We start from the raw sequence: 18,007 nt of genomic DNA, 5'->3' as shown, positions 1-18,007 counted from the left end.
GCACTTGTTTCAATCTGGATTTGGTACGTCACACTACCAGCCCAAATCTTAGCCAATGGTGGGCGTGGATTGCGGCGCACCGTGCTACATATCGTCTGCGCCGGTGCACGGTTGCCGCTTCCCATAAGATGTGAAGCGCTTTGGCTGCGTGTGTGATGGCGGTATTCCTAATCAACAATTGCAAATTCAATGGTTGCGGCCTGACGTTCCCCACACTGCGAGAGCTCATTTTGCACATCGAAGACACGCACATAGGTATACCGTTCGGTGCATTGCGCGCGCCCGCGGCGCGAGCACGCGTGCCTCGTTCCAAGCACTCCACGCCCCGATTGCTCTCGGGTGCACCACCATCCGAGATGCTAAAAGAAACTGATGCGGATCGCCGCTGCTTCTCAAAGTGCACGCGTCGGTCTTGACGAGGCACCCGTTGTTCGGCGCATCTCGTGCGTTAGTTTGGCTGGCAGCGCGTTAATTGTCAAACCGAAATTGCGAAAGGATAAATGAGAGCCTAATTATCTGTGTCGATTGAGATCGACCTCGTGCGACGCGGTTTAAACACTGTTCTGCTCTTTCTCCCGCGCGTAGATAACGACCCAAGACTACTAGAAAAGCAAGAACTGCAGCCACCGTCGTGCCTTCCTGTCAGCTGCGTTCTTAGGTGGGTATCTGTGGAGGCGACTCTTTCGTGTCTTATCCCGACGCAGTCCGCTCTTGCCAAACATGTGACTGCTGCGAGGCGAAACGCTGAAGTGTTGCGATGGGCTGACCTGCGCAGCAGACGTGCATCGTTACGCTAGAAATAAAGATAACCGTGCTCTGTATGCGGGGCCGGCCCGTGGCCACGCCGCACTTCCTAGTCGGAAGTAAACCCGCGCCTTTGCAGTGGCCGAGGAGACTCGCGAAGTTCACCTCCCGGAATGTGTGTGTGTGTGTGTGCAGGGTCTTCACGGAGGCTTCACGTGTGGAGCCACTCGGGGCGATCCGCAAGAGACAGCGGACGCTGTCGCCAGCGTCGTCGATCTGCAGCAACACGCCAACAGGTGAATTGCATCGCGCCCCTCTATCGCCGACGTGCGCATGGTCACGTTGCGGACGCAACTGCTGGAAGATGCCTTTGCTGACTTTACTAATGACGTTTACCTTGCCCCTTCCGCTTCGAGGCAAAGCAACGGCGTAGGCACAATAATTGTCCACGTGCGCTCTTAATGGCCACCATGCTTAGCTTTGCGCATGGAAGAGTTTCATGTAGCTTTTTTAAGTGGATTCATCTTTATTTGCTGGAACCAACCTCAAATTGATGCACTTGAGGAAAGGAGTCCAAGAAGTCCGGACATTCTCGAGCACTTCAAAGTCCTTGTGCAGTTTGTTATAGAAGGCTCAACTTATCACGGACATTTCTTGATCCCGACCCCCTTGGGACCTGGGAAAACCCAGTTTTGACTAGGTTTACGCCAACGTTTTGTTCCGTGGAACTTTCATTCCCACTGTCTGCATCTCTGGTGCTAAAATAATAGCAATTATCCCCTGTAGGTGCGAATTCTGTTTATTGAAAATTTAGTTTCAACACAGTCCTTGCATATTCAGAATTGTGAGACATACTCAGCTGTTGGACCTATTAAGAATTTTATTTGATGAGTTTTGTCATGCGTTCAGAATGTTAACTCCATGCCAGACCTACCTGCAGGGAGTGCAGATATGAGAGCAACAACCATTGTGTACATCTGGCATAGTTTGAAAGCACCTATTCACCCAATAAAGAAGTAAAAAGAAAGATTGTTGAAAAATAATGCAACATGTTGATCCACTGCATGACGGCATACTGACACCAAGAGCAAACACACAACTGCCTACATTTCATTTCGTTTCATTTCAACATTCTACGTGTCATTATTCAAACCTGCAATCCAATCAGAAGTGTTTCAAGATGCATACTGCACACTAGAAATATAATTTTCACCAGTGCTTTTGGTGCACATGTGTGCATGCAGCATGTGAGGAATTAAAGTAGCACCCTTGTATACATCCACCTTTACTTTGTCATGCTCTGGGATTCTGCTCAGGTCCCTCAAGCCCTCTGCTATGTGAATAAAAGATTGAATTGTTGCTGGCCTATGACACTTCCTTTGATCTAGGCGAAATGCAAAAGTGCTTGCAAAATTTTTCGCAGCATGTCACAGAACCCCAGGTGGTCAAAATTAATCTGGTGTGCACCGTAATCAGATTGTAGTTTTTGTGTGTAAAATCCCAGAAGTAGTTTTTTTAAACACTTCCTTCAGCTGAAAAGACTCCAGCCTTGGTTCCTACAGGCAGGGTAGCGAAAACTTCATCTTTGGCCTTCGGTTTTAATAAAGAAGGGAGTTGGGTCATCTAAAGATTAATGCTTATTCTTTTGTATTATGTCCTTATTATTATGCAAGGATGAATTTTATTTGTGTTCATGCATCTGAGGAACTGACATTTTGCGAAATTTTCTGGAAAATTACGAAAGGAGCACTTTTGTTAAATATGAGCCAAATGAGACAAACAGAAATAGACGTCAAATTTAAATGCAGGCATTTAAAATTGTGTACCTGATGCATGAGGTATTTGAGAACGTAATGACGACTTAAGGAATAGTGACACCATTTTGGACAGGATTTGAGATAACATAAAACTATTGCGCTCCATTTTTATTCCAAATCCGTCATTACACCTCCGTAATTAGTCAAGATGGCTTGATGCCTCAGCCATTTTGACCAGTCAAAGTGGCCTAATGATGGATTTGGATTAAAAATTGAGTTCAGTAGCTTTATGTTATTGCAGCCAAGGTTCACTATATGCATTCCAGATATTTTGTGTTGCTTCTTTTATCACTGCTTTCCCAAAACATTCAATAAGATCATCTTTAGCCTCAATTCTTGACGGAACTTTGCTTTGACAATGGTTGTAGGCTCGGATCACATAATTCGTGTTGATGTTGCGCAATGGTTCCACGGTAGCAGATTTTAACGAGTCTTTAATATTGGCTGTTTGTTGGTCTCCCTCTCAGTGCATGCATAGCAGGTTTACTATGTTGGGAACTAGGGACACCACATTGAGGGTGATATGGCCACACAACCAGCCACTCTTGAGTCATGCAAGCCTTGTGGGAGCAAGCTAATTCAGTGCTTGGGAGGGGCTCATAACGACATTTTGCACAGATGGCTTGGCTGTTGCCACTGGAAGTCTTTTTGACCCGCCACGGTGACTTAGCAGCTACGACGTCGCACTGCTAAGCTCTAGGTCATGGAATCAAATCCCAGCCGCCGCAGCCGCATTTCGATGGGGGCATAATGCAAAAACATCCGTGCCCCGTACATTGGGGACATGCTAAAAATCCCCTGGGAGTCAAAAGTAGTCCCGAGTCACCCACTATGGCTTGCCTTAGTCAAATCGTGGTTTTGTCACGGAAAACACCTGAATTCAGATTCTTCTGCAATGGCCGTAATTGGTTTTTCAGGGCTCTCACTCATGACGGCCTCTGCCTGCTGGAGAAGCTCAGCTGCCTGAATGGTGCCTGAGCACTGGCGGCAATTATTTCTCTTGGTCAAAGGTGGTAGTTTGCCACAAACACTTGTCTTGTCTCAAGAAGGAAAGGATTTGGTAGCATTTGAGAAGGTGGTGATCTCCAAGGTTTGTGCGTTAGGTGACCAGGACTACATGCGGCTTCGGCAGACTGAAAGCTGCTTCCCTAAAATAAATGTGGATAGTTGACGTATGCATTGATAAAGACGAAATTAGGGTGTGAGGCTGAGTCCAGCGAAAAGCTTTTTTCGAGAAGAGTAAGAGTGCAGATTATTTGTCTATATTGTAGAGCACATTTTTCTAGGTGCGAGTCAGTCTTTATAAATGTGTAAAATGTTTTAAAGAGTTGCAAAAACATTAAAACAATTGTTTTAGAATGTTGGTCTCGCACCAATACTCGTAACTTATGTTTAGTTTGCCGTAATAAAACAATTTGTGTTGGTTTCATGGAAGTGTCTTATTTAATCTGTGCAATGAACCAAAACTAACAAGATCTGAAGAATTGTGGGAGTGTAGTTATGAAATTGCAAAAAAAAACACATGCTCTTGTGATCAAATAGAACCATATCAGGCTTTTCATATGATTTTCTTTTTGAGGGTCATTGTGCCGACAGTTATGTTAGAATTAAGCGATCAAAGTTTTATTTAATATTCTTTATTAGAAAAAGTGTTTATCCTTGTTGGTGTACGAAAGAACTACTAAAAAGATGGTTTCTGACAAAAATAAACGAAACAGATCTGAAACGCCTGCAGCGTTCACAGAAAACATTCAGGAGATTTCCCATATTCCTAGCTTCTCTCTTCCTGATTCTTTTTTTTTTGTCCAATTTTGCCCATGGGGTGCCTTGGGTTTCTTTTTCTAGGCTGTTTTGTAACAGTACCAAAACGGGAGGCCTTTGCTTTGAGCATGCAGTGATTTATGGGGCAAGTTTCAATTGTGTAAAAGCCTGGTTTTTAATCTGACTTGTTTTAGCATATAGAGTGTGCCTACCTTGCTGAAATGACAGAGCAAACTTGTAAGTCAGAAGTCAGATATGTATGTGTTTTTGGTTGCCCTTTGCCTAATAGTACCATTGAAGCACTCAGTAAGGGCAAACAACGTTTGACAGAATGCCGGGATGCGTGATTGTTTTCTTCCTGTGCAGAGCTTGACTTCAGAATACTGCAGGCATGCTGCACTTTAATTACGAAGTTTCAGTGCACTCCTGTCGTCGGATCTGTCGTGCGCTGTGACCTTTGTGTATTGATTCTCAGCGAGCTCCAGTTTCCCTTGCCCACTCTGAACTTGAGTGTATTTAGCTACTAGTATAAATGAGAAAAGTGCTGTCTATAAACACCACAAGTAAAGGCGATTCATTGCTTTCCTTTTCTTTTTCTTTCTTGTTTAATTTATTTCACTTCATTTGTATCGAATCAATGCTGCTACCAGCATCTTTTTTTTAATGATATAGCCATGACATTTCCTGTGCATTGCCCCCTTTTACAATGCCTCTAGTCGTCTGTAAGGTATTTTTGAATAAATAAATAAAAATCTTGCTGTTCCTTCGGTGCACAAAAAACCTGCGAAGTGTAAACATATTTTAAATGTGCATCCCGCATGTGAGAGATTATGTCTATCACTAATGGAAATGCTGCCGATGCTTTTAAATCCTCGTTACTCATTTGGATGCAGTATTGACATTAAAAATAAAGAAGCAAGAAAATATTACACAATTCGGGCATCGTTATGTTAGAAATGAAACCAGTATCTTCAGTTTTGGTTTCAGGGAGACTGGATGGGGTTATGAGCTTTGCTGTTATCTTTTCAAAATAAGTAATGCAGCACCAGAATTTTTGCTGTGAAATGTTCTCCAATAAATTGTACTTCAAATTTAGCAAAAAAATAAGAAAAAACAGAAAAGCTTTCTTCTTATATTTGGCTTTTATCTTGGCCTCATACCTTAAGTTCTTCGACAGACTGAGAATATCTGTGGCAGTTCGAAGCCATGTCCTCAAATGCTCACACACACACTTTATATCTACAGGTTCTCAGCTCCATAACTGGAAAATCAATCAAAATTTGAGGTCTGAGACTGAGCTCCTTAAAGGGACACTCAGGCTCGTCAAAGCGCGTTGCCATTTTCAACAGCGTATTCCACGTGCACCGCCGAGATGAAGTTCTCGCCCAGAAATCTCCAAATTACCCCTGTCCTGCACCAGCTGTCCGCATCTTATGCCTACAAATTTCTCATATTTGTCACCCTACCTGATTTTCTGCCGTCCTTGACTGGGCTTCCTTTCCCTTAGCACCCATTCCGTTACTCTTAATGGCCCACCAGTTATCTGCCCTAGTTACCTGCTGAGTGGTTGGAATGTCATGAAATATATTATTTAATCCAACCTGTTTGCACACTCAACTGATTGTCGACTTTACAGTAACTGGTTGTAGTTGGAAATAATGGGCTGGCATTGTAACTTGGCACGTTATAAACCAATGCTTCCTCCCGCCTCAATTGCCAGCTTTGTAGGCTCCCAGGGAATTTCATAAAAGCAGTAGGGTAAAACCTGAAAAAAAAAATGGTAAACTTGATTATGCCACCATAGTAGATGCCCTGGTGCTGTTTCTAAAGAGTGAATGGTTTAATTGGGCTGATTTGGCATGAAATAGGATGTGTAATGTACTTTTACTGCATATTCGGTATAGCACAAGTGCTTTTATGTCGTGCACACATTGCACTGTAAAATGTTTTTGTTGTTGATGTAAATTCTTTTGCTTCATTACTATTCACTTCTCTCTTCCAAGTATTGTCATATTGCTTGTACGGATGTAATGGTAACCTATTATTCTTAGTGCTACTTTCAGTGTTTTTCCTTTTTCTTCGTAACTTTTTCCTCTCCGAATTGCATTTATTTTTCTTTTGTTTCATGTTTGCACCATTACTGGTTGCTGCACTAATGTACTCTTACACATGCACTGATAATGGGAGGTCCCCACAACACTTTTTACTTTGGGACCTCCTGATGCTACATAATATATATGACCATTTTTGTACTTATGATGAATAACGATAAACTTGAACCTGATAATTGTTTCAAGCTACGAAAAATGTTCTCGCAGGAAGCGAGATGGACGAAGAGGAGATGAGTAGTGAATCTGACGACAGCAATGATTCGTGGACTACGCAGAACGAGTTTATCTCGGAGTTCATTATGAGGTGCGTTCTTTGCGGGTTATTATTATTATTTTTTTTGCTCTCATTGTTTCTCAGGTTGAAGGTTTTGAACGTATCAAGCTTCTTGTCCACTGTGGTGGTACATTGGCTATGGCTTCCCGTTTCTGAGCACGAAGTTGAGGGTTTTATTGCTGTTCATATTGCGATGGAATGCGAGGTTGCTTGCGCACTGTTGCTGTGGGTGCTTGTTGACCCTGCAATGCCCAAACACAGTAGTGACACACTTGGGAATATTGGAGCAACTTGTTTGCCTTTATTTCTGGGCGTGGAAAGTACATGACGTTTCCATGAAAGAAAGGAAAATAGCATGTTATTTGAGTTAACCTAATTAGTCTAGTAATTAATCTATTGGTAATTTGTTTGCCAAACTATCCACAACTGAAGACTTGCTCCGATTTATCTAGAACACTACCATAGGCTGTGTGTTAACCTTCCCACACTTAAAAGGGATGCTGAAGGCAAATATTAAGTCACGCTGAAGTGATAGATTAGTGCTCAAGAATGTCTGAGGTATCAGTTTTATTGGGAACAACGCTTTAGTAATTGAGAAATTGAGGTAAATACAGGACATGACTAGAGACTCTCCAGGGACATTCAAGTAAGCCCAATTACAAGGGCACTTCTCATTGTTATTCTGTCGCTAGTACTCATAATAAAAAGATCATTGTATTGTATTATAAGAAGGAAAAAAATGCTACTTGTCCAGATCTGTTTGATCTTTAAAAAAGAAAAAAGAACTCACCCACATTACCCTTGACAATGATGCAGCGCAGTCAATAGGTTTAATTTTCTCCACTCTGCGCTGTCCGCACTTTCACATTTGAATAGCTTTGTTATCGTGTAGCGCTGTGCTGGTTTTGCTGGCTCGTGAAACTAACACAAACTGCAAGTAGTAGAGAATGCCACGTCCACATGACGTCGCAGGATTCCTGAACGGTCCATGCTACTTTACTAAGAGCAACTGCAGCAGCAAATCTAACACTCTGTCTTGGCTTGGTTTTATCATGTCCATGCATTCGCGTTTTGCGTGGGAAAGTCCTAGCACCATCTCCTGGGTGCCGTTTTACTCACCGACGGTAGTAAAGGCCATGCAGTGATTGTGCGTGCAATGTCACCTCTGGGGGTGGGTGATCTTCAGTTGCGCTAAAGGTATGCGGACCCTTCAGACACAATTTCCTCTTAAGCTAAGTCTTTCTCTTGGCACCAGACAAGTGCTGCGAGGTTTCTGGAATGGTATTTTAACAGTCCACGTCGATTTAGCATTTGCCTTTAGTCTCCCTTTAGATAAACATCTTGAGGTATTGAACTTAGCATAGCGTGTATGATACGTTGGGCATTACAGTGCTGAGAAACTGCTGGCAGTCTAAGTTAATCCAATGCCCCGAACTACAGCATTTCTCATTCTCTACGAGTTGCTTGAAAGAGTAAGTCTTAGGCATGCCGGAAGTAAATGTTAATTGGATACCTGGCAGCTGCTATGTGTGCTTTGTGCTTTGTATACCAGATTGGTGGAAATTTTAAAGAAATTTCAGCAGCAAGATAACCAATATGCATGAAAAATTTGGTTGACAAATCAAACACATTATTTCTGTGCACTTCCGACTTTTGGGACGAGAGTTCTTCATTGGTGCATAAATTGTCAGTACAAAAGAATTAGAAATCAGCTGGGATGTCAGCATTACACAGACTACTTTAGGGAGTACCACCATTATTGGGCTCTTGGTGTTCTCTAACTGTGACCATCAACACATGCTCCTAATGCCAATTCATGTTTATCTGTTCATCATCTATGTTTTGCCCAAGGGTATTACAGTGCAATGGGTTACAACAAAATTTGCTCTGCACTAAATGAGACAGTACACTGCTTAAAAAAGTATTAAACTAAATGTGCATTCTGAATTAAACGAATGCAGAAGATTTGTGCATTCACTTTTCCCTGTTCCTGCGGCATGCCATGTGGGCTGGCAGCCAGACGTGGCATCCGAGATCGCATTGGTTCCGGTGCAGTCTCGGAGGCCACGAGCCAGCCGAGCCAAGCCGGAGCGGCAAAGTTCGCTTGCCTCCTCGATTGCATGGCGGAGTGCTGTGTTGTCTGCCGTGTGTTGCTCGACCGCGACGACGCTCGAGGAAAGTGGAAGCGCAAGACCATCACAATGGAACAGGATGCAGCTGTCAAAAAGCTGTCGCATTAAAGTGCTAAGAAGTTAGATGCCACGCGCCAAATATTCTTTTCTTGTTTTCTTCAAATTTTATCACATGCGTGGCTGTGTAGTGATTCTGTGGGCCGCAGCCCCGTATTCTTATTTCCTCGTTGGCATTGGGCATACCTTGTTGGGCATATAGTGCAGTAAATGACAATGAAGAATATGTTGAAATAATGGATATAATAAAATAGTTTCGGCTCCTCCTTCAACTCTGCTATAATGAGGTTCAAGTGTAGCAAAACATATGTCGAAGGTTGAGAATAGTCACCTCTGCAAATCACACTGCAGTTAGAAAGTATGTCTCTCAAGAGAATAATTCGAAAATCCGCATCAGTGTGCACGAAAATGGTTGTAAGGATGTATTCACTGTTTCAGGACCACATTAGTTAAACGTTACTGCGTGCAACATAATGTATACGAGCGCCACTGATATGCTGGAGTGTATGGTAAGTCAGGTATGAACAACCGACACATTGAACTCGTAGAAATCAGATTTGGATGACTGCGCTCACTGCTGTGTTGCGTATTAAGTGTCGCTTGTTTTTCTGGGCACAACTTTGCCCAATCAAGAGTCACATTCGTTGCTCACAGTTTTGGCATGGCTTTGTACTTCACCATCCCCTCAATGTGACAGTATCTAACAGCCAAGCATTGTGGCACCCACGGACCGAAAATGTCACATCGTCCATGCTGCAAGCCTTCGTCTACAAGTAATGGGGAAGCATATGTTGTGTAATCCCTTTATTAACACGGGGTTAAAGGCCCGAAGTCGCAGAAAGTCTGCCGTTGGCACCAGCGGTGATGTCTGTATGAGAAAAATCATCCCGAACCACGCATCCCGATCCATGCAGGCCCTCTGTGTGGCACATGGCGTTGCTGAACTAATTGCGTTTCTTAATGTAAAATGCATCAGAAAATTAGTAAAATACAATTTACACACAACCTACAGACATGGTAGCATAGGATTGTAATTTTAATATATGAGAAGACGTAATTCTGTTACACAGAAACTCAAACACGATCCCCTTTTCCAGCTGCCATTCATTCCTCCATTCATTCCTCGCCTTCGTGCATACGGTTCGCCGCCAGCATTTCATGCTACTGTTACATAAGCTGCAGTTGACGGGAAGCGTGAGAAGCAGTCAGGGACCTTTGAATGCCATTGCCTTCCACTCTTAAGGGCAAAGCTTGAGCATCCTCCAAATGTTTAGCTATTTAGTGTACATTCCAGGCCTGTACTAAGGGTGGGCAAATACTCGGAAGTTTCAAGTACGAATTGCATATTCGACACCAACTCTTCATATTACTATTCGAAGATGATCTATTTGGTATTTTCAAATATCGAAACTAATCAAATATTTCGCAACTGACTGTTAAAGTTGGCTAACTGTTCTCCTTCTGATAAACAAAGTACAGCAAATTATCAGAAGTAAACAAGCAATGGAGAAATGAAACAGGTAGTCCAAGTGTTCCAGGTGTTCGGTTTTGCTGTGGAAGCCTATCCAACAATAATTGATTTTTGCTTGTATTGTGTATTTTAGTGTTATCTTGCAGTCTATTTACATAGCATTTTTGTCTTTTACGACACAACCAGTGATATTTTCCTCTTATTGGTCCCTTTTATATGCATCTACAGCGCACAAGTATTTCATTAGGATTTTAACTTTCTTTCTCCCTGAACTTCTGTTCTTTATTCTGCAACTAGTATTTCGCATTTTAGAGCGCAGCTCTTTTGTGCCCGTTTCCGCATTTCGCATCGCCGTTGGCCTCGCTGTAACCAAGGTCATCCGCGTGCTCCTGCTGCCATGTCTCGCGCATGGCACGAGTCTTGCTCTCCTCTTGTCCTCCAAAGCCGGATCACGAGTTCTTGCCTATCCTCTCGCCCCTTCCTCAGTGCAGCGCCGTTATGGTGACTCTTGCCACTACCGTCCACTCCGCCCTCACCACCCCTTCTCCCGCCGTCGCAGCACTGCTGCGGTGCCGGCGGCGGGCGCTCCTTGCCGCCTCGTGCATGATCCGCGGCTCTCCACTCCTCCGTCTCCGTGTCGCGTGGCTGTATGGCTCTCAGCCATGTCTCTCGCCTCTCCATTTGCGGGGCACGTTCCTCGGTGGCATTTGTCCCCTCTGGCAGTGCTTGCGGCTGGCTGTCTTTCTAACGCCTCCACTCTTGCCCTGTACCTCCCCTTACCTGGCGCAGGGCTGTTGCAGCGACTCGAAAGACAGCTATAGCGTTTTGTTCCCTTACTTCTACTTCCCACCCCAACCTTGTGCAGCCACATTGAGGCCCGTCTGTGAGTGAATCAGTATGTGACCTCTACTCAGATCCCCTGTTCTCCACCCGTTTCCTTATCCCACCTCAGAAGAAACATTAAATAATAATTGCTAATCTCCTTCACCCCTCTCAGCGAGGGTGACCCGCTATAATATGGCGCGTTGCCGGAGTGCCAGCTCGATAGTGGCAGAGCAAGGTGTGTGATGCTGCCCAATCCGAAATGCAGAACCACTTCCGTTCGGCACTGCGTTTTCTGTTGAAATAAGGCAGCAGCTGCACTCAAAGATCGCATTACCAAGAAGCATAATCGTCGGCCAATTTTTTTGGAAAGCTAGACATTACAGCAGCCATTAATTTTGGAAAGCTTGTTTGCAAGCAGGCTCTAAAGATGTTGAGAGGCTATGTGTGCAGTTCTTTTATTCACAATAAATTATATTGTATGTAAAACAGATCCTCATTGTCCTTGATAGTTGGCTGTATCTTTTGTTAGCCAATACAACCATAGTACCTAATTATACCAAAATAAATATTCTTGCTATAAATATCTGCTCTGCATGACTATTCCATATTTGGTGCTTACTACTTATATTTGAGTCACATTTGAAAATGCTGATGTTCACCCACCTCTAGCCTGATGGCATTACTGGAAGAAGTGGTTCGTGGTAGCAAATAAAAAAAATGGGCAGTAAAAAAGTTGAACATAGTTTATTGTGCACAGCTGCTTTGAAGCTTGCAGTTGTATTGTAATGGTAGAGATGGAAGCAGCCAGGTGGTCTTAAAACATATTTGTCCTTGGAACAAAGGAATCCTGGTACAACCTTGTTAGGTGATACGGCACTCCACCTTTTAGGCGGGATCGAAAGGGGATGACATCTGTGACGTACGTGTTATGAATTGTTCATTTGGAATGGGATGTAAGTTTATTGGTGATATGTAGCCAGAGGTAATTGTGGGATTCAATTGGGTCCAGTGTGATACCATTGAGAAAATGACACCTTTGTGGTTAGGACTGTAGAATGGTAGGATTGTTCCTGTTGCATCTTGATCATTGTACTGAGTGGTAAAATTGTCGAGGAAAGAGCAACCAGGTGGACAGGGCGCATGCTACAGACAGGCAGGACAAACAGGACAGCACACACGCAAGAGCGCGTCTGTCCTGCTCACTTACTCTTTTCTCCACAATTTTATCGGTCAGCACAATCAACCAAAAGTACCTTTGTGGCCCTGCACTCACTTTTGTCATCGTTCTCATCTGAAAGAGCAAACTTGTGTGAAGGAATGCGTAATAAGGGATTTATTTAAGAAAACTGTCTCTACTGCTGAGGCTCCTGTACAGAGTACTGTGTTGAGCCAGCATCATGTTGTGGGCGATCACTGCAGGAACTGTTTTTCGCTGGGGTCCTCAAGGTCACTTTCTCTTTCAGTACTCTCGTCCAAGGGCGTTCACTAGTTGTCTGAAACGGGAATATGTGCCTCTTTGGCACTAAAACCACATTCGTAATCACTGAACTTTTGTGAGTGCTTTCTGTAAAATGCATGCGGAGGAAACTTTGCAATCGTCTCAGTCATTGGTCACTAGAAGTGCATGTGAATTTCTTAAGTGTGCCACTAAAAAGTATGGCTCTTGTACGCAGATTCTGTGAATCATCGATGCTTCGAAAAGTTTTCAAAAGATGGCGTAACAAACGCAATGAAAAAGCCATAGTATGCACTGCTGGGCCACTTCCCAACATCAGACAGAAAGTTGCGAGTGGTGTCCTGTCCCATTCTCTTCTCTTGTGTGTGTCGGTTTTATTTGGCATCTTCACATTTTATTATGATCAGACAGAAACTGATAGTTTTGTGTGTCGGGAAGGGTCCAACAGGTGACCGCATAGGGTTAACCTTGGTGATCTGATGAGAACTAGCGTATTTGACAGGGCAGTGGGGATGACCATTCAGGCAAATTGCTTTCCTACTTTCAGGATCCGTTTTACTTTTTCCTGTTGCTCAGAGTGACTTGACAGGCGTCTTGTTTTCTGGTGCTCTGGGACAGGATGATGAGCAGTGCAGGATCGACGGAAGAGAAGCCGTTTGCCTGCCCTGTTCCAGGCTGCAAGAAGCGCTACAAGAATGTCAACGGCATCAAGTACCATGCCAAGAATGGGCACAAGAAAGAAGCCAAGTATGTATTATCTCGCCTCTTGTCTCAGAGTAACAGAAGTAATAGCAGTAGAACACGTTGTGGGGCTAGTTCTGTATCTGTTGGCGCTTCATCTTTGGGAAGTAATAGCAGTGCCTTATTAGACACATATGTGTAGGGGATGCTTGCGAAGGTAACAGAACCTTGCAGCATTTTTATATGTGATCGGGAATAATTTAACAGAATAGTTGCTTTTAACTCTTGTTGAAGGCACTCTCATTGGATCATTCTACTTGTAATGCAGATTTTGTTCAATACTTTTCAAAATTAACTTGGAAGTGTGATAACATAAAATATTCATCTTGCATATAAAGCTGTATATGCAGAACTGTATGAAAGTTGGTGTCTGCTTTCGTGAAAATTTGCGCTAATTAAGTCTAGAGTCATTGTGCTGTCACAGGGAAGGGAAAGCACCTCTGAAGTGCATTTTAATATTGTGAGTTGACACAATAATTGAGGATTCATCATAGACATACTAACCTGTTGTGTATTATATCTTGAGCTCTGTGTTTAGCAAAGAAGAGGGGTACTTAGGACCAATACGGGAAGATGGTTACTTTCTCAGTGTATGTGAGATGCTGCTTTTAGTATCTAACCATGGTACTTAGATGAAAAATATATTTTTCATGTTAATGACATACTAATTGGGAACAAGAACAAACTTAAATAATGATTATGTCTCTAATGGTAGGAGGATATGCCTGGCGAACACAAAGTAAAAAATAAGGTCGAGGACTAAGGTTCTATTCCTGGCCAGGGCAGTCGCATTCAGATGAAGGCGGAATGTAAAATTATGCAGCTCCCACGCAATGTGGGAATCGATGTAAGCGAAGCACTCCATGCTGGATGCTTTGATTGACGATAATTAGTGGTGATGTTGACGGCTAAAGCTTAATTTCTTCAACGTGCAGCCTAACATGAGAGTGTTGAGTTGATGTTAAGCGTTACCTTGTGGGCACCACTCTATTTGTCTGCATAGTACACAGAACACACAGGGAGAGGTATTTGCTTGAGGCGTTGTTGCGTGCCATATTTAGTAACCTCTGAGAGGGTTGAGCATAGTCATTGCCTCACATGGCATGTTGCATTGTGGCAGAAGTATTAGACTTGAATTGGATTATGGGGCTGTAGGTGCCAAAACCACAATCTGATTATGAAGCACGCCGTAATGGTGGACTTCGGATTAATTTTCACACCGTGATGTTCTTTAATGTGTCCCAAAATCTAAGTGCATGTGCATTGTCTATTTTGCCCCCGTCGAAGTGCAGCTGCTGTGTTTGGGATCAAATCCACGGCCTCTAGCAATGCCATAGCCGCAGAGCTAATGCAGCGGGCACAGAAGTGTTGATTTTACGGTCAACCGCTTCCGCAGTGTCACCTGGACCCTGCGGTGCGCTTTAATTAATGCGGCTCTGCTTCTGCACGTCCTGCGTAAGTTGCCCGCTTGACATGTTAGCATGACGTTTATTTTTTTTCAGAAATAGCAGCAACGTACTGTGCCGTACCTTGAACTTAGGCTTATCCAGTTTCCCCACAACCACCGTCGTATAGTAGCAGAGTTTCCTTGCTTTCTCACGTCACCTTCATCCCCCTCCCCTTGTATGGGAACTGCCTCTTCTCCTCCCTACAGTTCTATCTACATCCCCTCTGGACTCGCACCAGCAGCAGCATCAGCAGCAGCAGCAGTAGTGGGAAAGTCGAAGAAAGAGGCAAAGAAAGCTTCACTTTAAAACAACATCTGAGCTAGCTGGTGTCAAAATTGGGGCTAAAATCAGTGTGGAGGTTCTGCTATTGTTGCGCATGATGGTACATGTATACAAACATGCCTGCTGTCAGCCTGGGGTTCAGCACCTGAAGATGCAGTCAGCTGTCCACGATGCCCCGACCCGTGTCTGCAGAGTATGCTATCTGTCGTAAGAGTGTCCAGGAAGCCAAGTGAATGTACTTATAGGTGCTGGGTGACAGACAAGGCAACGGGAAAACTATGTATGTATTCGAAATCTCAGCGTAGGAAGCTACCTTGCCGTCTTCAGTGGGCAGCCGCCATCTGGAGCCGCATTTTAATTCTGACATCAGTGGCAGTGAAGGCAGCTTTGAGAAGACAGTGCCAGTCTGCAGTGATGTAAGCTACTTTGCTGTTCAGTCCACAGACAGCACGGAAGGGTCATGCAATAGGGAGCTGGGGAGAAGAGTCGAGCGAAAAGTGTTGAGCCAGACTTACAATCATGTCGCAGGCTTCTTGTTGCAGCTTAAGCATGACACCTAAAGTCCATGCATTAGTGTCACAGAATGGGTGCTGAGGGCAGGGAAGCACAGTCCAGGATGGCAGGAAACTAGAAGGCGAAGGGAAATTAGGAAACTTGCAGGCATAGGCTGGTGCCAGCTAGTGCAAGACAGGATTAATTGCCGATCGGAGATTGCTGGGAGAGGCCTTCGTCTTACGGCGGACACGAAATAGACTAGCGATCGTAGGGACAGTATCGGCTACGTGCATCCCTAATCCCCACTGGCGTCTCTTTTTCTGTCCAAAAATTGCCCGTGAAACTCGTGGCTTCTATTCTTCCAGAGTCAAGAAAGGGCACCGCTGCCACTGTGGCAAGAGCTACAAGACTGCCCAGGGCCTGAGGACACATTCGCTATCCCAACACTCGGGCGAGTCCTCCCAGCCCGCCAGGTTCTCGGATTTCGCCTCGGGGCTCGGCGCCAGTGGTGGCGGAGGGGGCCACATGCCGACGTCGCGACTGCACGCCGGCCCTCTCCCGGTCGTGTCCCCAACCCTGCAACAGCACCTGCTGAGCCCTCTGGTCATAAGGCCGGCCGTCACGTCAAGCTTTGCCTCGGTCGGCGCGGAAGGTTGACACCGTGCCCTCTTCTTCCCCCTCGGTGAAACCGCAACAAAGCTCTGTGCCTCGGCGCACGCATCTTTTTGCGGCAAATGAACTGACGATCCGCAAGGCACAGCATCGGGCGGGAGGCTTTCTGCCGACCTAATGCCTCTCCGTGGTCGAGTTGAGTTGCTTTGGGTGTTTTTCTCTGTTCTCCCCATGTTCAGTCTTGACGCCATGGATTTTGGCTTGCCACAACATTTGAGAACTCAGTGAAAGAATTGGGTGGGGGATGATTTTTTTCTCTGTAGAACAAAAGAACTGTGTGTTTATGCTGTTGACCTTTCAACAGCAACTATGGGGGCAGGATGTTATGTGCTCTCAAGGCTGGAATTATATTTTAATCCACCTAGAATGGGCTCACTAGATTTTTCTTTCTTTTTATCTTGGTTTTGATAAGCTTTTCGTCTAGTTACTTTGAGTGGCACAAGGCAGTTTGTAAGGGTATTGAAGGTACTCACTATTGCTAAGTGAGCAGCTCCTGCCTCAAAGACCTTCTTGTCATGTTTTTTTGTCCCATAACAGTACCTTAATTAAGAGAATAAACGGGTAATGTCTCGAGAAGTCGTAATGCCACAGCCCTTGTGCCTCTTTACTTTCTTTTTTTAGTAGTGCATGCTAAGAAATGGTAGTTGGTCTCCAGGCACATTGCAGATAATTTTTTTTTTAATCACGCAATCACTAGGCAACAACTAGCACCACACACTACTAGTATTAAATTCAGTGATCTCATTGAAAAGTCCAAGAACTACTTCTTTTTGGCACTGGTTGTGTCTAGTTTCAGGCAGGCATTTTTCTTTCGTGTCTTTGTTGCACATTGTTTGAGACCAAAAAGCTTCTGGCTCGTTAAGGGGGGATGAGGCACTTCAAAAAACTTTATTTTTCAGACGTTTTGAATGAAATTTGCACAGTTAAGGTATTTTTACGAGCTGATTTCAATAATACAGTTATTTTGTTCTACGATAAATATGTTGATGATATCCAAAACAGGATGTTCTCTGTTTGGAGCCTAATTAGCTAATTAAATGCAACTTGCACAGTAACATACAGCACACAGGATCGATTGTGAGTGTTCATAGTGTGTCATAAGGTATAAGGCGTTTTAGGCCATCTTGAAGTAAAGTTATGGGTTGTCAAACTTAGTCATAAAAAATGCCCATATTGATATTTTTCGATTATCAATGTGGGCATTTTCTATGACTAAGTTTGACAACCTGTCACTTCACTTCAAAATGGCCTAAAACAATGATTTATAGCTTATGACACACTATGAACATTCACGATTGATTCCGTGTGCTGTATGTTACCGTGCAAGTCGCTATTAATTAGCTAATTAGGCTCCAAACAGAGAACATCCTGTTAAGCATCTCATAAAATATATTCAATATAAAAACAACAAAATTGCATTCTTGAAATCGGCTGGTAAAAATACATTAACTGTGCAGATTTGAGTAACATTGTTTAAAAAATAAAGCTTTGAAGTGCCTTTCCCCCCTTAACCAAGGCGATCCAAAGTGAACTTCGGCGTGCTTTGTGGGGCGCAGCCAAACATGCTTGCCTTGTCCGCCTCCTCGGACGTACCCAGAAGTGAATGTTTTCTGCGGGCGAGAAATTGCTCGGTGAAACTACAGCAGAGATTGATTTACCCAAGAGATTGAAAAGAGAGCTACCATCTCCGCAGCCCCTCCCTCCCCCCCTTCTCCCGCCTT

The 18,007-nt window shown here is 44.0% G+C and overlaps 1 protein-coding gene across 1 annotated transcript; it reads left to right on the top strand.

Annotated features, from left to right (window-relative positions):
• Nucleotides 1-39: 39 nt before the first annotated feature.
• Nucleotides 40-17,401, top strand: LOC142583368 (juxtaposed with another zinc finger protein 1). Its single transcript, XM_075693798.1, has 6 exons — nt 40-255; nt 586-658; nt 940-1,040; nt 6,641-6,737; nt 13,267-13,395; nt 15,980-17,401. The coding sequence occupies exons 1-6, from the start codon at nt 156-158 to the stop codon at nt 16,269-16,271; spliced, it is 792 nt and encodes a 263-aa protein (XP_075549913.1). The 5' UTR covers nt 40-155; the 3' UTR covers nt 16,272-17,401.
• Nucleotides 17,402-18,007: the final 606 nt, after the last annotated feature.

Source organism: Dermacentor variabilis, chromosome 5 (genome assembly GCF_050947875.1).
Source record: "Dermacentor variabilis isolate Ectoservices chromosome 5, ASM5094787v1, whole genome shotgun sequence".
Taxonomy (NCBI): domain Eukaryota; kingdom Metazoa; phylum Arthropoda; class Arachnida; order Ixodida; family Ixodidae; genus Dermacentor; species Dermacentor variabilis.
This window is presented reverse-complemented; position numbering and strand designations above follow the sequence as displayed.

Bases quoted from the DNA above. Each gene is read 5' to 3' on its own strand.
- LOC142583368 (XM_075693798.1), top strand. From the start codon at position 156: ATGGCGGTATTCCTAATCAACAATTGCAAATTCAATGGTTGCGGCCTG. The intron at 1,041-6,640 runs GTGAATTGCATC...ATGTTCTCGCAG, and splicing joins CTGCAGCAACACGCCAACAG to GAAGCGAGATGGACGAAGAG. The intron at 13,396-15,979 runs GTATGTATTATC...CTATTCTTCCAG, and splicing joins GGGCACAAGAAAGAAGCCAA to AGTCAAGAAAGGGCACCGCT.